The 24,903-nt window shown below is 43.4% G+C and overlaps 1 protein-coding gene across 1 annotated transcript in view; it reads right to left on the bottom strand.

Moving 5' to 3' along the window:
• Positions 1 to 24,903, bottom strand: part of cachd1 (cache domain containing 1) — a 67,040-nt gene that overhangs the window by 26,139 nt on the left and 15,998 nt on the right. The window contains exons 2-4 of the mRNA XM_069521644.1: positions 12,934 to 12,996; positions 8,393 to 8,541; positions 1,942 to 2,048 (exon numbers count right to left, since the gene is read on the bottom strand). Coding sequence (XP_069377745.1) covers positions 1,942 to 2,048; positions 8,393 to 8,541; positions 12,934 to 12,996 — 319 coding nt within the window. The remainder of the gene's footprint in view (positions 1 to 1,941; positions 2,049 to 8,392; positions 8,542 to 12,933; positions 12,997 to 24,903) is intronic.

The following is a 24,903-nucleotide window of genomic DNA, read 5'->3' as shown; positions in this document are numbered from 1 at the left end:
CCCTCCCTCCCCTCTGCGGCTGCTTGTTTAGACTGGGCTGAGACAAATGGGAGAGAATGAATACACTGGGAGCGTGGGGGTCAAGGAGGGCTGAGTGTGGAGGGGCAGGGAGAGGAGAGGGGAGACGGAGGGGTAACTTGAACTCGCTGTGACTGGCTCGCAAGGAAAATAACACCCCGCCGATGATGACGTGCAATGAATGGCAGTCATTATGAATGGTTTTGCAGGGAGAGACAAGCAGGCTGAGATATCTGGGAGAAATGGGAGGCAGGGGGCAGCTACGGGATGACAGAGGGGAACAAATGCAGTTGGAGGTTTCTCGTAAAAAGGGGAAGGCGAGGGGGGGCGATGACAACGTCCATTTTGCAAAGGACAAGTACAAAGTAGTTTGTACAAAGTTGTCCTGATTCATCTGAAGGCAGCATGTTTTAGGGCGACCATCAGGGAAGGCGACAAACAGCTAAACAACAGTCTCTCTCCAGAGAAATTCAAGTTGTTGATATGAAAAGAAGAATATTAAGTTTAAGTCCTGCATCTTTGCACGAGAGGACAAGCATGACGGTTACATTACACATTCATTACACAAGTTATGAAGATTCAGACACAGCACAGTCGACAAGCTTGTTGCCTGACATGTTAAGGGAGAAAGTTACCTGCAGTGTAGCTGATAGGAAGTGCATGAATGGAGTTTAAAGCTAGATTTGTATTTGACTTTGTCAGGTAAACATGCCCACGAACACGTCTTGGTATGTGTATGGTAAACTCTGGAAAATGTCCAGTCTGAAAACCGCGATACATTTGTCCAATCTGACCATTTCTGTTTTAAAACTAACCAACCTCTAAACTCAAACAAGGATTCGGTAAAATGTGTTCGAATTCCCTTGATGAAAACAAACACAAATTCCTGGTGAGAAATGACCGAGTACTGGGTTTAAACTGGAAACTTAAAGAGAAACATGGAAAGTGGTTCAATCTGCCAGGAAATACAAGTCTGTATGTATTTTGATATTTCTTCCCTGGGAGCTGGAGGCGCACTCTGCTAACCAAGAAAACCTGGAGGTAAGTTGGCTTTTGACTGGTTTTCAGTATATTTGGTGCGTTTTCTTCTTAATCAAATGCAGACCAACACGTGCGGTGCAGACACATGGGAATTTTCATGGAAACGTGTCACAATGGCTCTTGCAACCTGGAGCCTTACTGAATGTATTGTGGGAGCAATGAGAACACCAGCTAACAGTTTTCCATTGCTCTCACTCATATGATTTGTTATTAGAGGTATGTCGAGGTTACATGTCCAGCGTGTGCAGTTACAGCGGAGCAGTTTCTATTGGAGATAAAGTGAGGACAGAAACAAAGCCCCGAACATCAGCATGATGAAAACCTGCACAACCTGAGTGCACCGGCAGACAGGAGTTCAAAGTCAAACCAGAGTGTATTTGATCTCAGGCTATGAAAAACGTTTTAAATTCAAAGGATGTAAAAACAGAGAGAGAAAGGAAAGACGGAGAGAGTGAGGGAGCTGAGAGAGGACAAAAAAAAAACCCGCCTCTCTGGACATGCACAACTCAACCTTAGATCAGTGGGGTTTTTATTTTTAACACTACGAGGAATGGAAAAGACAAAAGGGCTTCATTATTTTTAAAAAATGGTTGTCATGGCAATTGCTTTCAAATTGTTACCAATTTTGCAAACAGACCATTTAAAATGTTTTATTCAAAAGTCTGATTTTTGTTCCATCAAGGCCCAACAATCCCCTTATGAAAAGGATCTGCACCTAAACACAACTGTTTTCTATAAGATCCATGAATTAGAGAAAACATTTTTAAACATCCCATCTTGCAACAATAAAGAAAGTGAAAAGATTCCTGGAGCTGCCCCCTGTTCGTGTGATGTGTTTTGCGATGTGTTTTGCGATCTGTTTGTGTGTGTGTGCGAACAAACCTGAGTTGAGGTCCCGTCCTGGGTTGAAGGCTCGGCTGTTGACGGTGGGGGAAAGTCTATCGCAGCAGATGGTCTTGGAGACGTTGGTGTTGAAGTTTCCGTCGAACCTAAACGCACACAAACAGGCAACATTTGAGTCATTTTATAGAGTTTGTCCGACTCGTGTGTTGGTGGAGCCGCTCTGGTTTTCCACGATACACTAAACAGATTTACTGCTCCACCGCTTTATTTCCAAGAAACCCAAACTCACAGGTTTGTTCGTTCCTCTGACTTTGCGCTAATGTTCACATTTAAACTGAAGGAAAAAAAGCTTTTAACTTACATTACAAGATTTACACAAACCTGTGTGAAGTTAATCCAATTAGATGAAACATCTGTTGGAACTAATGGGCCCGGTTAGTTTCATTTGAACACACTGGATCACCGGCTGTATCATGTGTTGCCCAGGCCTCATATTAAAGTCACAGTTATGGCTGGTGAATAATCTTTTCCATGGAAAAATTGCTGGAATTGCGCTTTTCCTCCAATGAAGCTAATACCCAGTTCCCTGAATACATCTGAATGTGATTGCAGAAAAGGCTGCCTGCGCAATTCACTGATTGAAATCATCTGTCACGGTGCTCTGAATCGTATTGTCAGTCAATTTCTACATTTTCCACTCATTCTCCCAGGATCATTTTCAACAGATTTTTATTCTAAACAATATATTTAACGGTCTAAGGACAGAGGGAACTGCTGTACAAAAAATATCATGTAATAAGTAAAATCTGAGATATTGGGCTTCATGAAGAAAAATTGATGCCACCATCCTACATCACATACTCTATCTCACTGCAGCTCATAAAAACTTAATTCAGGAGCCACATTCTTTGAAAGACCTGGTCTACACAGCCTCGTCGACCACATCGCCCAAAAAATAAGACGGTCTGGTCTTTCTATTACATCACCAGCCTACCCCGTCCTTACAGCGGTCGCCTAGCAACAGAGCTACAGATGAAAACTTTGTGTTGATTAAAAACGTTGAAATTATATTGTGTACTGTGAGCTGTTCGGTTGAGAACTTGCTTTTTGTAGCAATGAATCATGGGACATGTTGGGCCGGGAAGGATCCACTAGGTGGAGGCTCTGTTGCTCGGCAGGGGGGGGGGGGGGACTTGGAGGAGCCTTTGAATTGGTACAGTCTGATCACGCGGCTGTGAACCAATCTGTCCTCCGAAGGATGCAACCCCCCCGAGACCTTTGGATCCTTAGCAGATCAGGGATTCTGGGAAATATTTGTCCTTTGTGTGATTATCGGTTTTATTCTGCCCTATACAACAATATGCTCTTTCTATCATGTACTCCATGACGATGAAGGACCCTGTGAGTACTGGTGTCGTGTGAAAGGTTCTCAGTAGTGCAGCGTTAAAAACACACACACACACACACACACAGTGTTGAAGAGGTGTCAAACAGTGATATCTGTGTTGGAATCGGCACATCTTAATCACATTCATTTTCATACATGACGTATCATTTTTCAGTGATGTCTAAAGTGTCGAACAGCAGCAGCGTTGTTTAAACATCACGTGTCCGAGCCGATGCTAACACACAAACGGTTTCCACACACCCTTTATCTCTGGAGCTGAGAGCTGACAAACGAGGGAGGTATGCAGAGGAGCAGGCTGCTCTGCACTGCAGCAAGCCTGGGTGCTTTGATCCTTCCATCCCTCAAACTAGAACCCCCCCGCACACACACACACACTACACCCATCCGAGGCTCCCTCTGCTTGCAGACCTTGCACTGGCCTGGTTTGATTGACAGGTGCTGTGATGTACAGGCTGCGTTTGAACTTCACTCATTTAGAGTCCCATAAGGCCAAAGTCATTACTATTCTCCTTCAACCCACTTTGCATAGAGGGGCTGGGCAGGACGCTCGGCAAAAATGTGTGCCAGATAAAAAATACATTTGCAGGCCGCTTTTGAATTCCACATCAAAAAAACATATGAGAGCGAGGGAGGGAGAGAGAGAGAGAGAAAGAGAGGAGGGTTTCCATTCTGATCAGATCTTAATGAGGGCAGAAAAATCTGTTTTGCAAAAAAGCCTTGACTCTCACCAGACACGAGAATCAACGAAACACAAACAACAGACAAACAGATTAAGAAAAAATCATTTCTAATTGTATTAAACCCAAATTCGTATTCATAAATGTTACAAACCTGATGCACAGTGCTTTAAATAATTCTGCCAATGAATATGCATATTAATAATGTATTGTAGGAGCGCTCGCTTGATTACCATATCTCCCAGAAGGGGAGTGTTCTCCAGGCTGTTATAAGAAATGATCCCGAAGACAATTCAATAGCCGGCACCACCACCACCTCAAGAAACAGTGAAACACACATTTATTGACGTTTCTTTGGATTTTGAGTGGAAACTGACAATTATTCCAGGGCCAGCAGCACTGTGCATCAATTCTGAGGAAACAGAGGGGGGGTTCTTTGCTTGAGGAAAAAGTTTTTACAATTCTGGAAATCAAAATCTTCCATCATAGACAAGAAATGAAGTCAAGACACTCCTAGCACCTGCTGTGTTCAGCATTAAGAAATCCATTATATTAAGCTGTAGCCTGCTGCAGGATCCATGTTTATCCACAGAGGAGGTGTGCACACGCCATTCAGAAAGCCCAGCGAGTACAATTACCTTGAAGAGGCTCTCTGTTGTGAAAGCTGCAAAGTCAAGAGTGGTGTCGTTCCTAATGTGTTTGCGAACCTTCGGTCGACAGCGGCAGTGACGTCTGCGACACGCCAGCTGAACAGTTTTTGACCACGAACAAATCCAAACAAAAACATGGAACAAAAAGTTCTATGGTCGGTTTTAATCCTGTCTTGACATGGCACTGATAACATTAAACTGGGGGTTACGTCTGATATCTTGGTCTCCCTGGAGACAGCACCTTTCAAAGTAATACAATCAAAAATGAAAAACGCCACGTACTAAACATCAGAAAGGTTAGGTGGAGGGAGAAAAAACACTGCAGCATTCACACCTGTTAAAGTCACTTCAACTAAACTTCCTCCCAACCTGCCTGGTATGTTTCCATCTCCTCCTCTAATACGCAAACGGAGATACCCTCGTCACGCTGATGACGAGGATATCTCCACCATGAGATCAGCTTGATCTGAAGGACCAAGTCTGAGTGGCTGCCACATATACGCTTGATCTGGACTGTAAATCTGCCAGCATCCTAGATAGTGAGAATTCTTTCTCAGAAACAGGAGCTTAGTATGAGCACTGCGGCGTCCACAACCTCCCTGTTTAATTTACGAGCGACCGTACTGCAAACTCTCGGTGCAATACCATCCCTCATATAAAGATATTTTACAGCTGTAATGCAGCTCAGTTCGGCGTTTGGTGTTTAGCAACCGGGAGAAATTAAAAATGTGTTTGTTTTGTCATCTGGGAACTGCAAACACTGGGCTGCACCTCAACTGGAATACTTTTAGTGAAACAACCATTAACATAAATTTGGTCAAAATAAGACAAAAGTCAAATGATGAGGATTGTGAGTTGAAGCCATTGTTACTATTTATAATCATTTAAAGGTCAACAGAAGTAGAACATTAAGATAATTGAGACTTACCTGCGTTGATTAAAACCTAGAGTGTAATATTTTAACATGTATTAGTTTTAAGTTTGAATGGAGATGATTGGATTCTAGACTTCTTTTGACTTTTTAATAACCTGCGGAAACCCTGCATATAAGAGAAGATGTAAAGTTACCAGAGATTGGATTGGGGAGTTATTCCAAATATATTTTACATCTTCCAATTACAAGTAAACCAATACAACACATTAGTTGGTATTGGAAATTAAAATCCTGATTTATAAGAAAGAGTCTGTTTCTGTCACAAAAGATTGAAAGTTCTTGTCGACAATAAAAGATGTAATGACAGCACAGACTTAATGACAAGCTGCACTCTGGGGGTAGTTTTGGATGAACTGAGAGAAAATTGGGTAGAAACATTAGTTTTTTCCCCTCAGGAGGAAACTTTGGTGCCTTTTCGTTTCATCCAGCAACATCACCACCATGAAAACTGTTTAAGTCAAAGTCAAAACACCAGATTTTAACAAGCTGCTGGTCGAACACTGTGACATGGCCAGATGTCTTATCTACTTTTACTACCACCTTCTCACTCGTCCTCGTCTACTCTGGTGAGATAGGTATTTGTATTTCACGGCATCTTATTTAACAGCCCGTTCGCAGCTTATTTTTTCATGAACTTCTGGTGAAATGAGACCATTAAATGTCATCTGGGCTGATCCCGAGCACACTTCTCACTTTCACGACTGCATATCAGTGGAACTGTTGAAATAAGCACCTCGAGATGTTAAAATATAAACACAGACCCATGTGCAAACACACACACACACACACACACACACACCAACTCTGTGAGCTACATACTTTTTCTATTTTCAGGTACAGCCTGTTGTTGAGCCTGAGCAGTGATTAAAGCATACCACCAGGTACTAAGCGCTGCCCTCTGTGGCCTCCCTGAGAAATGATAGCCTGCTAGCCTGACTGCTAACAGACAGGGACACCCTGTGAACCACCTGATCCGCCTCTAAACTGGCTGACCTGACCGAGACCCCCACAAGCAGCTGACGCCTGAGACCAATGAAGGACACACTGAAGTGAACTACACAGAGATAAAGCCGTGTCATGATCGAGGGCCCACCCACTCCTATTCTTTACCACACACACACACACGTTTGTACTTCTTTCTCTTGGTGAGGACAGTCATTGGCATAATGCATTTCCTGGCCCCTTACCGCGACCTTAGCCATACAAACTAAATACCCAACCCTAACCTAATTCTAACCATAAACCTAAAACCAAGTCTTAACCCTCAAAAAGCCCCAAAAAGTGAGGGACTGAATGTCCTAACTTTTCAAAAATGTCCTCACTCTGTAGGGTTGATTGCAATGGTCCCTACAAAGACATAAGTATACAGGAACGCACAAACACAGCATTTAAGACCATTCAGACAAACATTAGAAATAATCTCCATACATCACTGTCACATGACCATCCCGTGTGTCGGTGGTAGTTGAGTCATGGCCGATAAGATCCGGTCGGGGTGTTAACACGTCCAGGCTAAAATACAACCCTGGAGATTCCAGAATAAACTGGCAGCATTTACAAACGTCTCCATTTAAGAGGCTCAACAACTAAGTTGATGACAGACGTAGATAAAAGAAAAGTCATCTATTTTTAAACTGAAATTTAAACTGAAAAGCGTTAGTGGACGTCATCCAAGTCCACAGTTGTGTTGGAAGTGCAAAACAAACAGGGCAGCGGCATTGGAAACTTTAACAATAGTAAAAGTAATCACATTATATTTTCTTCACATTCGACAAACAGCGCGTCCACTCGTTTCACACATACTGCAGCCAAGTTATCAGAACTTAATTTAAACTTGTGAAACTGACAGATGCTGTTTCTCTGATGCAGAGTGCATAGAGGGGGAGAGCTAAATTATTCAACATGCAGCTCCTGAAAGTATCTCACGATCCAACATAAACCCCAAAAAATGATAGTGAGGGAGCTCAGTGCCTTTTCCCCAACTGAGGGAGATTCTTTGAAGCTCGGGGATCTATCAGACGCAGCTTCAGTTTGGTATGTTCAACTCCTCCACCAACTCCCTCTGCACCATTCCATCCTTCCTACCAAGGCCTTTTCGTTTTCTCTGCAATTTCTGCCTCAAACTGTCTCGAAGCTTTAAATCCACAGCTCCTCACCGCACGTGCAGAGACATAAATACCGCGTGTGAGCAAGTGTTGACTATATGCACTGTGTGTGGTGTGCATGATTCCGGCTACAGGTGGCCGGTGGCACTCGGCCATGGGGCAGCCTCCTCCCCCTTCTCCCCTCTGCACCAGCGAAGGAAAGACAGGTGACCTTGCAGCCTGTGAAGTCTGCAGCGCAAAAACTTCAGAGAGCAATAACTGGTTGCATCTGCTGATAAAGGCGAGGGAGACAGACATAAATGGAGAGCGGGGATGAGGGGTAGAGACAGCTGCTGCTCTGTAGATTAGAACTGAAAGCAGCTCCCTCTCTCTCGGAGCTCGGCTTTGAACTGTTTCCGCCTGCTGGATTGGTTGAAAAGTCTAAACTGTGGACTGGGGCGATTTTAAAAACTCACAAGATAGAATATAAATCTGACATATTAGGTTTCGCACACAGTTTCATAAAAACCCTCGTCACGTCAGCAACCTATTGCACGGTGGCTGAATTAGAAATGTTCCGATACGAATATCAGTATCTGAAATTCCTCCAGTACTGCTGAAAAATAGGAAAATTAAAAAAAAGAAAAACAAGTTTCATCGGTTTATGTAAGGGGACAATCAAGAAAGAGTGTGAATGAGTGAGTGTGTGTCTTTGTGTTAAAGAGAGAGTGACTCACTCCATCATCGATGCTGGTATGGAGCAGCAGTCCTGAATCGCAGTGAGCGGAGACGTGAGGTGGGCAGTGTACGAAGCTTCCACCACCTGTTTGTTCCTGTTCACCACATCCAGGTAGCGGTTAAACTTCTCCCGAATCTTCTTGGCCAACTTCACAAAGGAAACACAGATATGTGAGTTAGACAATGACTCGTGGCGACTTTTAGCTTATTAAGAGTTTTACAACAGCAAGACTGACCCAGAAAACTTTACATGGTTACAGTTTGTAGGAAATGATCCAATAATTTAGGTAAAAGCTGCCAAACTAAAGTAGAAAGTAATCAAAACATATCATACACGACACACACACACACACACACACACACACAGTATTCTCAGAGAAAGATAAACGTAGGGTTAGGTTTAGAAGTTGTACAGTAAAGATAAGTGTCAGTAACAAACAGTCCTGTTTCAGTTCTGCATGAACATTTGTGCACAAACACAAAGGAACAAGTTAAAATACAAAAGTGGAGTTAAATAAAATCAAAGATGCCAGACCTTAGGCTGCACTAAGTGTGAAATCCATCACTGTTAAAAGCAGAGCAGGATGATGGATGTTTGAGACCGGGGGAACATTAACTGCTCTCCACAGCGTTTATTAAGAAAATCCAGCCCAAAATACAACACAGGGCCAAAATACATTTAACTGCATCACACAACCCACTGGGTTCTACCTTTTTATCTCTTGTATAGTGCATTTATGTATATTTCTTTTGTCGATTATCTTGCACAAAACACTTGCAGCTACTCATCCTGTTCGTGAGACATGTTTTCCCTCTCAACATCTGATAAAAGGCTCGTAGAGTCTCCAGCGTGCTAGATATTCAGTTTGAGTGTTATTGACCTTTAAAAGGCACCGAAACCAGGAGGCAGGGAGGAGGATATTGGAGTTTCCAAACAAAGGCGGAGCAGCTCATTCAGTGATGTTAACTGGGACTCTGAATCCAAGCCCCTGAACATGCATACATACATTATGCTTTGTCTCTCCTCCTCTGAAGGACTCAGCTCTGTCCGAGCACACATCACACCATGCTTTTTGAAACTGGGGTTCCACCTTCTTTAGGGGAAACTAATAATCTGCGGCGGCCTGCTGGGGGACATTAATAACCAGCGCACCAGCCGCCCCTCACAACAGATCCCTGTTCTTGCTCTTTGTTTGCCAAAGAGCCTGAAAAGGGAGGATACGGTGGATTGCTATAAACTTGCCCTCTCTCAATCTAAAACATCACATGTGTGGCATGTAATCCGTTGCAGATTATCCTCTTAACTTGAAAGCCATCACATGATCCACCGGTTTACTCAAGATCTGTTAAAGAACTAATCACTCGCAGTTACTTTTGGATTAACTTTTCATTTAGAATCTGTGAAATTCCTAAAAAGGTGGATTAACAGTCTTCAAACAATAGTCAGTCACACATATGAACATTGAAACTGGTTTTGTTCGTCGACATCATTCCTTCTGTTTGTTCCATTTGTTCCTAATGGTCTCGCGCTTTACAGGTTGTGTTTTTGCATAAATTCACGTCTTGTGTTTCCACAGACAGTATGCACAGGCATTTACTTTTAAGGGGTTCTTGCACCTGGTCTGGACAGAGCTCTGAATGGCCTGGCTCTAGATGATATATCAGAAATGCTCCCAGTGTATCAACCGGGCAGATCTCTCAGGAATGCAGTAAAAATGTCAGTGTCTTTGTACCAAAAGCACAAATCATCCCACTCGCTGAATCCAATCTTTACAAAATAACCTTAAGACATTTTTAATTTCATTTAGTTTTTAACCAACGCAAGAATCATGTCAAACAGTTCGGAGAGAGTCAGGTGAGAGCCACAGTTAACTGCTTACCACAAATCGTACACTCGGATGTTGCACAGCTTTGCTTTTGCATGCAGCACACCGATCAAGAAAGCTGTCGTTCCAGAGCCATCCACAAAAATGCAGCCCTTTTTTTACAGGGCAGACATAAAGAGCATCATTATTTGGATGTGAAATTACCTCTATTAGGACAAACGATTTAAGACTTTAGCTGGCAACAATAAGAGAAATGTAGAAAAAGTGGCACAGGTCTGAATATTTTCCAAAGCCCTTCCAAGTTACACACAGGTTTATTTCTACAGTAACTGGACTCCCTTTATTTCACATCCCGTAATTACCAGCGCCTGTAAAGGCCTGTGATTCAAACCAGGAACAGGGAAATGTACCGCGACCCACTGACCGCTGGTACACCTAATCAACCACCCGCTATTCTTATTAGGGGTTTAACGGGGGCCTGAGGCACACCCCGCAATTACCACGACTCCGCCACAAGGAACACAGACACACGCACCAAGACATGTGAACACTCACACACAGACTAAAACACACCATGCATCGCAGCATGGCAATTAGCTGCACTGAACTTTGTATTAAAAAGAGGAAAATGGGCCAGTGTTCAGTTAGAGGAGTGTTTCCATGTCTGGGAGGAGGGAGGAACAGAGGGAGAGAGTTGGACTCACACTTTTTAACAGAGTGACTGAAGAGAAACCAGAAACTTCCAGCTATGCAAGTTAAAGCTTGGGTTACAGTCTGCCACGGTGCAGCCAAAGCCAACCTGTGCCCTGGAGATTAACCACATTCTCCGACACACAGGGCTCCTCTCTCCGCTCTCTGACCCATCCAACAAGCCTTCAGGGTTTGCAACACCCGGTTGGGTTGGTTCAGCCACAGAACAGGAGTGGATGGAGTGGGTGCACCCTGAGATTACCAGGCAGTCTTCAACCACAGTCGCTGGCAGCAGTGTTTACTGCAAGTCTTACTTTGGACCGGAGGGTTGGAGTTGATACAGAGCGAGTATAAGACAGATGCAGGTCTGTGCTGCGGGAGTAAGAAACAGGCACAGTCCAACCCTGACTGTGCACGTCTTGCTTCTACTTGGATGAACTAATATTGTTATTGAATTTGTGCTTTTCCACTGGTCTGAAAAATGGACATGTTGTTTCTAATGAGCTGTTGATGCAGCGTTGTGTGTATGTGAACCATGAACCAGCATAAAAGCATGGATCCAGGATATCCACTCTGACAGCACATGTCAGTGACTGAAACAAGAAGAATACATTCATAAAACAGATGAGGACAGAGGAAGAGGGAGGAAGAGGAAGAGTCTGCTTGTCCGAATAATGAATATCCAGAGGAGGAACTCGTGCGACGAGACGGTGGCTCCTCTCTCCTGCTCTTTCCCAGCCCTCTCCTCCTCTGCAGATATAGCCTCCTAATTGAGCCTGGACTTGGCTCAGGGACACAGTCCCTCTGCCCACAGAGAGAAAGAAAGCCAACTATGCCAGGCCTGTCATCTGAATTAATTGATGCCAGCCTCAGAGGGGCAATGGGCAGAATGTATGAGCTGCTCTATGAGCCGCCCATGGAAATAAAATCATTAAACTGCTCCAACAAGGATCCAGAATGAATAAAGTCAGTGCTGCCCCGGGATCCGGGCTTATTAAAATACACCAAATCCATGTGATTGTAATTCAAAACCTCAGGCTTGGTATTGTTGTTGAGGTTTCTGTGGAGAGGATTAAGTTTGGACTGGACCTTTTCTATATAAATGGGACTTTGCACAGCAGGTTATGATCATCATCATCATGACTCTCGCTCTGTAGCCTGGAAACACGAGTTTTTGGTCAAGAAATATGCCACAGATATCGAATCTACTCGTTCCAGAAATCTGTCTGTGTGTATATGGGTCGCGTATCTCCAGGACGCAACCCAAGGTGTTATGGGCCAAAATAAGTGCAGCGATGAATTTGGTGACACCATAAATATGACACACAAAACATGCATGCACCAGGATGGATGCACCAGTGCACAAAGTGGCAGGAGATATGCAGAGACATCAACCTGTCTGCTCTTGCTGGTGGCTGTTTACCAGACTGTTGTTTACTGTCACTCTGCCAATATCCCTGACGCACAAGTGCAAACACACACACTCGCGGTGTTGCCATGCCTGCACACAATCATGACTGCCTTGACATCAGATGCCAGAAATTCTATGCATAGTTTTCCAATCAAGGACAAACAGGGCACAAGTACAAATTCTGATTTGGAGGGTTTAAGGGTCATTTTAAACAAATCTCCCAATTCTGTGGCTGATGTCTTTGTTTCCAGACAAGACGCCATTCTCTCCTTCAAGCCGTCTCATCCTGTCTGACTGCAGCTCGGCGCTCAGCGCGAGTAAAGGGAGGAGGAGAGACAACAGACGAATGGAAAAACAAAACTTCAAAGCCAATGACACAGCAGCTGTGGGATTTTAATAAACACCATTTTCCTCTGATGGTGACGATGAGCGTGTGTGTGTGCGCACACTCATTATTGCTGCTGAATTGAAACCTACACACAACCAGACACCATCCATGACACATCCATGCACACAGGCACACACACAGGCACACGCACAGGCAGGCACACACACACACACGCACACACACACACACACACAGAGAGAGATAGTAGAATCCTTTGTTTCTCACCTGCTGCACTTCTGTCTCTCCGTTTGATGTCTTCTCCGTGTACACAAACGAGCTGAAAATCCTCTGTAGAGAGACAGAGAGGGAACGAAGCAGAGGTTAGACGAGGGGGAAAGCTAAAGATTTAGATCCAATAACTGAAATCCATCACCTGAGGACGAGTTTGTTTACACAGGAGGGTTTTGCTTTCAGGTAAGTTTAGGAGCTTTTTTTATCAATATGATGAAAGACAAAAAGAGGTTGAAAATAGTGTGACTGCAAAAGCAACCTCCCGACAAACTTATGCATAATCATGAGTACATCATTACTTAACAGTTTATGCATCCACACCTTTTCATATTTGGTGCCATGGCTGCAAGTCCCCACATTTGCAAAGAATGCAGTCAGACCAGGGCCTTTCTGTGGTTGTGTTAATTATGTCTGACAGCTATACTGAGCTTCCTCCGTGGCTGGTTACTGAACATTAAGTGCAGACAAAAGAAATGTGTGTGTCACCAAATTATGATAAGTCAGGCAATCGCCACGGTTACAATCATAACAAGAGCATCCATCTGTCCATCGGCCTCAAGGTGGCTGGAGCCAGTCCCAGCTGATGCTGACCGAAAATACATTACAATAACCGCAGGTCCTAACGTCAACATTTTGATTTAGAGTTTTACCAAATGACCTCCTCTTATCTTGGGAAAGCTAAATGTAAAACACTTGCATGACGATTAAAAACCGTGTGAATAGACCTTCACAACGATGGATATTTTTATATGTCGAGCAGAAGTGTAACTGGATCTCATAACAGCTAGATTCCCTGCAGGTGCCTTCCTCCACCGGGACTCTGGCATTGTGTGTTTTGGCACGCTGGCTATAGGCACACCTAAATGTGACAAAAGCATAAGTTACACATTACGAGTCATCATACCTGTGCTTCTCGTGCGAGGACAAGTGCAAATGTTTTCTCAGTTAAACTCAATTAAAGTCATAAATCATGATACTAAGAAAATGATGTGATGGTGTTGTATTCTGAGGTTCCCAGAGTTTTGGACAATGTCTAGAAATATGTGACGATAAGTATTAAACTCTGACTTCACTGAATCCGTCTCGAGTCTAGGCCGACAGCAGCATTAGCACTGATGCATTTCTCTGCACAGACAGGTGCAGAGCTGTTTTCATTACCGGTCCTGAGAGGACGATAAACCTATCTTCTATAACAGCCAAGCAATAGACCCAGACAGTGCGGTTCTGTCGTTTCATTTAGCTTCTAGGTTGGCGAGGAGAATGCGTCACCTGTCTGGAGTCTGGAGATCAGCCATTACACAAAATGATGGTGTGTGTGTGTGAGCCCGATTCACAAGGTGATGCTAAATTCCCTCCGTTCACCTTCCAGCCTGAGGCATTTTAATAGTCCCTGATTTATATTGTTATGTGAATGGGAGGCAGAGCTGTACATGGACACTTGGAGAAAATGAGCCCTGGTGTGACCTCAGCGCTCCGAGAGCAGCAGAACAAACATTCTAAAGAGGTGTGTGAATACAGACCTGCCCCTGACACACACACACACACACACTTATTCACATGGTCTCTTGGGTCCCATCGGTTAAATATTCGTTCTCTTACACACACACACTTCCCTAAACACAGGCAGCAGGACTGTGTGGCAGCTACAAACAGAGTAGAACTAATGTTTGTGTTGAGGCAGCAGGTATAGGCAGGTGCTTCACTGTAAGCTGCCCCCGCTGCACACAAAGCCTTAAATTGCCTGTTTCCACACTGCAACCATTTCCTGCCGCCTGCCCACACCCTTTGTTCGACACATTCCAGAGGACACCAATTACCCAGAATGCACCACATTCAACCCGGAGCAGAGTCGCACCAGAGTGTTACTGCCTGCTCACATGAGCGTCTATAGCACCTTTTAACGGATCGTTTCAGCGACAGAAGACGAAGGAAAAGAAAGTTTCACACAATCACAGGGGTCTTTTCAAACATGAGCAGGTTTATCGGGATAACACGGCTTCATCAAAAGAACCAGAGTTTTTCTAGGATATCTGATTTTAACAAAAATGTAGTTTGTGTGCTTTGGATTGACAGTGCGGATACAAACATGGTCGAGATGATCCGGTACCAGCATCAATGCCTCGAATACTGGCAAAAGATGCCTGGCCTGCTTCTCTAAAAGAATATATTTTCCATTCCTCAGATATTTTGCTTATTATCTAGTTATTTTGTTGCTCCTTTAGCATTAGATAAAAAGTAGAAAATGTTCATCCTTAATAATAATCCTTGTGTCTGACAAACAGCCCCAATATATTCAGATTACTATAGAGTCAGATATATGAAAATAACCAATAATCCCTTTACTTTTGATCACCTACCTAATTGATAATAACCAATCTTGGCAGTTGTTATACTTTCATATAATAAACGGAAATCAACACAAATCTACAGATACAAAGTCAGGCATTGACAGACGCAAACAAACACACAACTGTTCCCTGAAGTCCTCACTTCTGGATCAGAATTAGGTCATTCAACCCAAACCTCTGGTATGAAGTTTCAGATGTAATGTGATCACGACTCATAAACACAAACACTGTCAATCTGTGTCAGTTTTAATCCTGACTGTCTCAGTGGAGTCAGCTGCCCTTGTCATGATTGTTTTTGCTTTCATTCTCCACACTAACAGTAGAGTACTATACACACAGTTTCTTAATGTTATTATTGCGTGCGTGCCATACAAACAAACACACACACACACAGCTGCATATTTCACTACTGAGTTATTTGCAAAGTGAAAAACCAACCCCAGACAGTCTACTGTTCCACACCCTCCTTAGTGGAAAAACAGCCGGTCCAAGATGTGGAACTGTCAAATAAACATGGACAAGCGCACACAAACAGAGCTGCCACTACTTAGCAGGAAATCATGCGCTTTCAAAACACCACCCTGACAAAAGAGAGGGGGGGAAATGTGGTGGAGAACCAGGCGCTGCAGTGGAGAAACACTCCGTCTCCGCTAAGCCTGAGAAACAGGGAACAAATTCTGGAGGAGAGAGAAAAGTCCTGTTGTTGATTAGCCACAGGTTAGCTGTCTATCCCCCGGTGCCTCCAGTGTTTGTTGTTGGAGCTGCTTTGCGGTTTTCACAGCTATGGAGCAGCCAGCGAGGAATGCTCTGCTCTGAAACCTGAGAGGCCTGAGGCTGCCGGGGCCACCGTGGGCTTGTGGCCTCCCCTGACCCATAATCAAACACTGCAATGTACACAGACACATACACAACACTACAGAGGCCATAAAGACTGTAACAGTGACAGATAAGTGCTGGAAACATGCCTGGACACTTCACAGTCACCTATCCCAGATGGGGCTGGGCAATATATATAACATAACATATCAATATTAAAGTCACCAAAGGATGCCAAAAATAAATATTTTAATTCTTCAGTTGTGTGAGAAATGTGTATTTACAAACAGGTTTTACTTCTTTGTCTAAAAAAAGTAATTGGAGCTAGTTTCAGACATGAATAAATTCATAAATTCCACTGTCTTTGTGTTTATAGATCATCCTCCTCTGCCCTTAACGCCAACAGTTCTACAATCTCGTTCCGAAATATTCATCTGCGCGTTCTACATGCATGGTGGCTCGTTTTCATCCTGAGATATTCCCACGTTTTCCTGCTGCATTCTCACATGGGATATTTTCAACAGCCCTATAAAATATTATAATAATAGACAATAAACCAGATGGTAATACATACAAATGTATATTTCACAGCTGTCCAACCCATAAAAACAGCAGGAAACACCCATATTTTCCTAAAGCAAAAAACACTTGATCTTAAAAAAGCCACTTTATGAACCCTTGGCTTCATTTATCAAAATCATTATGCAGCAAACACACGTGGAGTGCACACAGAGTGAGTAAATCCTTCTGGATGACTAATCACAGCTATTTAATAATATCAGAATTTAGTTTGAGCACCATAAAATGCTCGTTCAACAGGCGCTGGATCTAAATAGGCAGCTAAGCTCACAAGAATTGCATTCACGCTCCTGTCCAATGATCACAGAGCACAAGCCTCCGTCTCATTAGCCCGATTCTTTAAAAACCATCCACCTTGAGGTTAATCCTAACCACAGAAGAGTGACTCTCAAGAATGGCCAAACCTCAGTGGGAGCTTAAACTCCAGATAACTACCAGAACCTGTGGTTTTTTTTAATCCTGTGGTTTCTATTGTAGTGACACAAGGGTCTTAGTCATTGCAGTGCATTTTGGCTGCATATACCTGAACCATCTTATCACTTTATATTGTTCCAGGCTTTAACCAGACTTAAATCCTAACCTGCTTTCACCTCAATTATCGGAGAGGAAGAGGATTAAGGTTGAGCAGGTTTAACCATCAGAAGGAAAGTTTTAAAAGCGCACCATGAGCTTGCAGCGTAACACAGACAACAACTTTCTCCCTCTTTCACTTTCTCCGTCTTGGCTCCTCCGTCCTCTTTGCACCCTGTTACAACAGCTTGGAGCAGTGGTTACACCATGAGAACTTTCCATGTACATGTCATCCGTTAAATTGGGCCTGCCTCTTCAGCGCCTCCGTCAGGGTCTTTTGCAGATGCCATAAACCAACCCAAGAGGCTCTTCTCTCTTTTAAGTGACTCTTCTCTCAGCGGAGCGTTGCATAAAAATCCAGACGGGTAACTGACGATAACAGCCCAAGGACAGAAGTATTCTCTGAGTTGCACGTTTTGAGGCAAAACAAATGAGAAAAATGAGAGAACGTCGAGCTCAGAGATGCACAAAGTGAAAGCAGAGGCAAGATTGGGAAGAAGGAAAGAAAAAAGAAAGGCAGGAAGGAGGAAGAGAGGAAGAGGAGGCCAAGTGCAGTGGTGGGGCTGATTTGGGAATTTGCTGATTAGCAATTCACCCATCTTCAAAGGCCAGAGTGGAGACGTGAGCCACACTAACGTGTAATTGGACTGGAGAGCGCACAAACACACACACACACACACACACACACACACTAATCACGTCTTTAGGGCTTGATGAGCAGCGGTCCAAGGTTTTATCTGTGAACACACTGGAGGGCATCACTTGGGTGGGGCACGTCCTGAAAGTGTGTGTGTGTGTAACTATGAACATACTGTGAATAAAATGCATATGTGGGCTATGCATTGAGAAATAGGGTGTGTAGCTCCTACACGGAAATAGTAGGAAATGTCGATGACCGTCTACACACACACACACACACACACACACACACACACACACACACACACACACACACACACACACACACACACACACACACACACACACACACACACACACACACGTATAGATGTTATGGAGCTGTAGGGCCTGGGAGATTGGTTTCAATACAACTGACAGATAAAAGCCTAAAGCCCTAGGGACGCTAACTGCTGCTTCCTCCATGCTGCTGGTATACAGCTCAGCCTCTCTCCTTCCTTCTGTACTTTACCCCCCCCCCCCGGCTTTTCCTCTCTCACTCCCTCCTCTCTGCTTCCAGCCAACTCTCCGCTCATTGCACTACAAAGGGCTGGAGCCAGGCATACGGCATCAGAGCTTCTCCTCTGATGTGCATGTGTGTGTGTGCATGTTTTTTCCTCGACCCGTTGCCATGTCTCCATCCCCAACCTTACAGAGCAGAGTCAGGAAACTGGCACATGGGAGTGGAAAAGCGAGAGGGGGGTATAGATTCTGTATTTTTGCAATATAACAACAAAAGGTCTGAAATAATTGCACCTGCAGATTTGGGCTCTGTAACACAGCGGCCGGGGCAACAGAAGAAACGAGTATTGTATTCATCCATTTTATCTATGGGGATAAAACTGGTGCACTAACCTGAAACCTCAGAGGCACTTTAAAAAGGATTCACTGTGTTTCCTATCAATTATTAAAAAAATAAAAACTCAGCTCAGCTATAAACCAGATAACAGATGCACTTCTCCTCAATCTTTATGACAGACTTTATAAACTCAAACGTCAAAGAAAATCCCCACATACCCCAAAATATTCAGTTCACAGTGATGTGACGGGGGAAAGCAGCAAGCGTTCTATTTTCATGATAGAAAAACTGCAACAATTTGGCTTTTGTCACATTTTATGCTCGAAAAAGAACCAAAAGCATAATTTATGACAATAGTGGCAGATTATTCTTTTGTGAATGAATCTACTTCATTAGAATTTGAAAAATGTGATTCTATGTTGATGATACACTAATGTTGTGCTCACCACAAGCGGACAACAAAATCTATTAAAACAAGTTTGATGATAAGTTGTGTGACATGTATTGATTTATGATGGGAAATCTTTCAGAAAGGCTCACAATGAATGAACAAAATGGAAACTGAACCGAAGCCAGTGGAGGAGTGTCAGACAGTATCTTTCTTTTCACCGCCAGGCCTTCATTTTTAGGTTTCTACTCTTTTACAACTTTCTTATTCACTGAATGAACCAGAAATCACAGACACAAATATAGTTTAAATATAGACACATTTCTCGTTACTTCTAAAAATCAACAAACAAATCATGTTGCACAGTTGACTAATGTTGAATGAAGGAAACATTCCGTGCAGATTTCCAAAGCATGCTTTAGCTCTAAGGAATCCACAATCCATGCATGACTCTATACAAAAAGGAGGGCTGGGCAGGAAGAACCATGTCAAATCTGAATCTCTCAGTGTCGATATAACGGCCAGAGAGAAGCTAAACCCTCGCTAATTAAGTGCATCTCTGTTTCAACCCAGTGGAGCAGGTTGGCTAATTAAATGACTGGCCGTCAGCGTCTGCCAACTGCTTGCCGCTGCATTTAGAGGATGATGGGGGTCAATTTAATTTGCTTGAATCTAAGTAACGGATAACCTGAGGCGGTGGCTCCGAAGCCTCGGCCCACACACTGTGCGGAGGGAGAGTGTGTGTTTGTGCACAGCCTGCATTAGTCAAAGGATTGAGGAACCATTGGTTGGCTCAGGTTCACAGTGCGCCATTTTCAATCTTCTATAAAAGCATTTATGAATGTATTTATGCACTTGTGTTCATGCTCTTTGCTTTTGCACTTTTTTCACAAAAATATAACTTTGTTGTCATACTTATACATTTCAATACCTCGTTTTAGTCGAAATCCAAGGCTACAATGGTGCCACAAAGAAAGTTAGGCTTCATTATTCCAAAGTGTGGCCAGCTACGTTTAAAACTGGCATTCACACTAGTCCAGAGTTTTGGAGCACCACATAAAGACCACGGCCCTGTTGTAATTTGACAACTGCTGGACTGCATTTCAGTCTGGAGAAGCAGAAACAGTCATGGAATCATCTATTTGCCAATTGGGTCTCATCAGCAGTGAAGGCAAAACATTGACAACACTGTCAGTAACTGTAGCCTTAGGCCTGGTATCCAGCACGAGTACCTCGCTTTGATACCTCCTTCTAATACCACTGAGCTAGATTTCAGTCAAAATACCACTGAGAGAGAAAGTAACATCTTCTGTAAGCTATCACACAAGCGGTAATATCAAAGTCTCTGACATTGATCTGTCAGAGACTTTTAAAGGACAACAGTTTTGTGGCGGTATAATCAATAGAGGGGAAATCACTGCCAGACAAAAGGACTTTATGAAACTGTTGAAAAAGGGGACACATCTAAGCATGTAGCCGTTTGTTAGGTCTTGATCCAAGCAGTGAGGGTATGGTGGTGGTTTCTTCCTCCTGTCAGAGTATCCAGCTCTGGGACATTAAACGAACACTGGGATCCTGTTCAACATCTGACAAGTCCAAGACACTGGACAAATTGTGTCGCATTAACCACATGATAGCTTTTCAATGTGGAGCAACTTATGAAAAAAAGCTAAACTGAACAATGGTTTTCAAACATTTTCCACCAGAGTCAGTACATCCATTTCTCATGACGGGTTAGCTCCATGAACTGGTTCCACAAAACTTTTGAGGAAGTGTCATCTAACATGTATATTAACCCCGTTAACAGGAGTTAATGGACTTAACTAAGAGCCAGTGTCTGGAAGCAACGTGCCTCGATAAAGCTTCTAGAAAAGGCAACAAGGAAAGAGAGTTGCGGACATGTTCATTGATGGTGTCGGCCGTTATTTTAAGTCTACCACCTCTTGATTAAGAGATCACCAAGGCTTCGCACAATAACACCAATGTTCAATGGAAAGATTTGAAGGAAGACGAAGAAAGAGAGACCAACACAACACAGGAGCAGTGGACTCAAAAAGCTTTAGATATCAATCACCCAAAAATGTACCAGTGCGCAAAGAATTCTAACTGGAATTATTTTATCGTTCCCTCCCTCATCTGCACCAAGGTCTCTTCCAGTCCAATGCAGCGGGGGAGTAAAAAAAACTTTATTGTGGTTCTGAAAAAACAAGACCCCCTTTTGTCCAAACAGTGTCAGGGTCAAGAGAGAGGGAGAAAGAGAGAGAGACAGGGAGACATAAGATGCTTTCAGACATGCACTGAACTCTGCAGTTCCTCTGTATTGTATGTGAACGCAAATGTCAGTGTGAGTGAGAGGCTCAGCAATTTCTGCAGATTTTCTCCGCCGGGCCTCCCAGTGTGAAGTCCAGAGAAAATCAGGAGAATTCCATGAGAGACTGACGCAAAAGTAAAAAAGGAAAAGTCTGGGTCCAATTCTCTGGATTTTACCCACAGGTCATGAAAACGCCTAAAGAGAGAGATATAGATAGAAAGAGAGAGAGAGTCCCCACCACTCAGATACTAACGGCCTCCCCACTGCCCCCTATGCACCTTCCCGAGAGGCTCTCAGTCTCTGCCTGGGATGTTTGCTCTCCCTCTCCACCAGACAGGATATAATGCTTTCCACATGTGAGAGAAAAGGGGAGGGAATGGAGGGTGAAGGAGCAAAGAAGGGAGCAGAAGGGGGGAAAACTGTGGAAAAGTGGGGTGGGGTCGGACCAGAGCAGCAAAGAGAGGAGAAAGATCGCAGAGCCATGGTTTAATACTAACTTCTCCATTGGCAAAATAGGGCTTGGTGTTTACATGAAGCTATGGGTGCGACTAAAAGTTTGGAAAGGACATCAGATGTACAAGTGATCCACACATATGGAAAACACACACATGCATCCAAACAGCTTTGCTCCAGGAAATAAAGCATTGTTTTGTACTTTTCTTTTCATAATTTCTTCAGTTTTCCATCAGTTTGAAATTACTTCAAATCTAACTCTGGAAACAAATAAAATCACCATAGAAAAGCCACATTTTGGACATTTAACCTTCTTCTCTCAAAGTAGACTATCTTGCTGGGACAAAGTATAGTAATGAGCCCTGTGAATAGTGGCTCAGCTACACTCCCAAAAACAAAGTATTGTGATTACCTCAAATGAGAGACATAATCTAGCAGCGAGAGTAAATGAGGTTCCCGCTCCTCTCTCTCTCTCCTTGCGTGTTAAGGAACAATGACGTGGCATAAGTGTTATGTGCGCTCAGCATCAAACGATGGAAATGGAGGGGGAGCAGGCAAATAAAAGAGACAGCCAAGACAGTGTGCACGAAATTAAGAAGAGGTACGACACTTTCTAGCACATATGGTTCAAAGGTCACACGTCTGTCCGATTATCCAGGTTTCTCCTCTTGGCGCAAACTAAGAGGTGTGTGTTTGCAAGAACATGTCAAGAAAAGGTGGAAAGGCACATTAGGCCTGAGTTATTACCTCTCCGCACAAAGCCTTTTAATGTCAGAGGAGCTGAGTTGTTAAAACGAGGCCTCAGGCCACAGTAACATGCACGACTCACACTTGACTAATTGCACATATTAAAACTTGAAAAACTCATTCTTAATAGTGGCAAACCTAATTTTGTAATGATAATTTACAGATCTTTTTTAAGCCCCTTAAAAAACCGGTTGGATAAAGTTAAACCTACAGCACAAGGTTCCAATTGGACAGATTTTCTTGAGGTCTTAGACAAGGCAACACACACAGAGTGTATAAAGCAGCAGTGCCGCCAGGCCAGGGATGCATTATGGGAATAGCAAGTTGCTGTTAAAGTGGAGCCAATGTGAAAACGTTCCAAAGACAGATCAAAGCTGCATACCTGAGCGCCTCCATTAAGCAGATAAAATCTAGGAGTGAACAAGGACGAAAACAAAACCCCACACGCTGCGGTCAAATTAGTTCAAGAAAAGAATGCGGGATAATAAGAAAAGGCTGTGCTTTTATAGGGGCTTCGTATGTTTCTCCATATAAAAAGGGCTTAATGATGGTGTTTGTGTTCATTTAACAAAGCTTGAGACTTTCCAAAGAATGAGCAAAGACCATTGAGCACCATGCAGGCAAGCACAAAACATCACTGATGATGTGTCAGATCTGGGGACTAAGTATCTCAATCACGATCCTCAATCTTACTTCCTTAAGAATGTACTGTCGAGACCATTGCATGAAAGGCACTGCCAGGTCACACTGTGAATCTGAAGTGCGCATCACGATACAGACGAGTGGAGTTGTACCAACCTGAGTGAAACACTCTCAGTATGTGCTCTCAGTTGCTTCCTTTTACCAGGTTAGAACAGATATGTTGTGAAACCTCTGGAAGTGAGGACCACTGCATTTACCGTTAACTTTCCTTTGAGAAATATACGACTGTGAAAAGCCAAAGAACTGCTACACTACTGATGGCACCGCCTCCTGATCGACCAGGCTGCTACCTCATGTTAAATTGTTTTTCTACACAATGACATGATATAATAAATCAGCAATCATCCACTGGGCAAACACTCAGCAGATGGGACATTTTCACCAACTCTAGATTAGGCTACAGTACGGGCATCTTCAAGATCTATCCCTTTATGATGGTCCGAATACTTGCTCCAAGATCGGAGTACTACCTTCATTTCATACGACTAAATACAATTGTGGGGATTTGGGTGAATAAGAAAAAAAAGCCTCTACTGGTTGGTTAATGTATGTGATGCATTCCTTTAACTTTAAACAATAGAAAGGATGAATTTTGAAAAGCAATACTTTATCTTCCTACCTGTAACACGAAGAAAACAGGAGCGGCCTCAATGAAATTTGAACGACAGAACCGAGAAAGAAAAATACTTAATTTCAAAACATGCTGGCACACTATCCTCTCTGTATTTTGTTTTATAGCTGGAGTTTATCACAAAATAAAAATAAATTCCTCAGGATTACCCCTTTTAGGACCTTGGAGTGGAATGACATATGGCATGACTGAAGCAAACAGGCAGAACAGCAGCGGAAACCGAGCAAAATTCTCCAAAACAGCTAAACTTCAGCCACCTCAGGGCGCAACGCCAGTCTGGCAGCAGCCTCTGGCACCACAAGTCCCAGTCACACCCTGGTGGTACACCCTGCCAGGGCAAAGAAAACTATATTCCTACAAATATTTTTACAAACAGACTCTTCTAGCTTGACTTAGAGGAGTCAAAGGGATCAGACAGAGTGTGTGAAAGAACTGAGGATGATCTGAATGTCAGGGTCAGAGAAAAGGCAGAGGAAGAGAGTCGCTGCGCAAAGGGCTCGTCAGCCTGTGCCAATAAATTTAAAACTTTGATATACGCTTCCTGCCAAGACAGCCCCTCTCGCAGCCAAGTGAAAAGATGTTCAGATGGGGCGCCTGCTATGTCTGCACAAACTATCCTGGATTATCTTCACATTCCTCTGCTGTGCTCTGAGAGGCTTTTACTTCACAGCTTTACAAGCGTCACTATATTTGCCCCTCTAAAGATAAATTGTCGCCATAATAAGGAACATTTTTTAATAATCTTTAGGAATGGGGTAAGGAAGGAGCAGGAACATATCGTGAGGGAGAGGTCGTGGTTGGAGAGATTGTTCAGAGATAAAGTAGAGAAAGGACAAGAGGAAGGAAAAAATGTTCTCGGGTGGTCTCCCTCTCAGGTTTCTGAACACGACGTGAGATCATGTCTGCACACCGTTATAGCGTCTCTCTACAGACAGTGTGCTT

The sequence above is a fragment of the Paralichthys olivaceus genome, chromosome 3 (genome assembly GCF_024713975.1).
Source record: "Paralichthys olivaceus isolate ysfri-2021 chromosome 3, ASM2471397v2, whole genome shotgun sequence".
Lineage (NCBI taxonomy): Eukaryota > Metazoa > Chordata > Actinopteri > Pleuronectiformes > Paralichthyidae > Paralichthys > Paralichthys olivaceus.
Note: the sequence above shows the minus strand (reverse complement) of the source record. Positions and strands in the feature narration are given on the sequence as shown.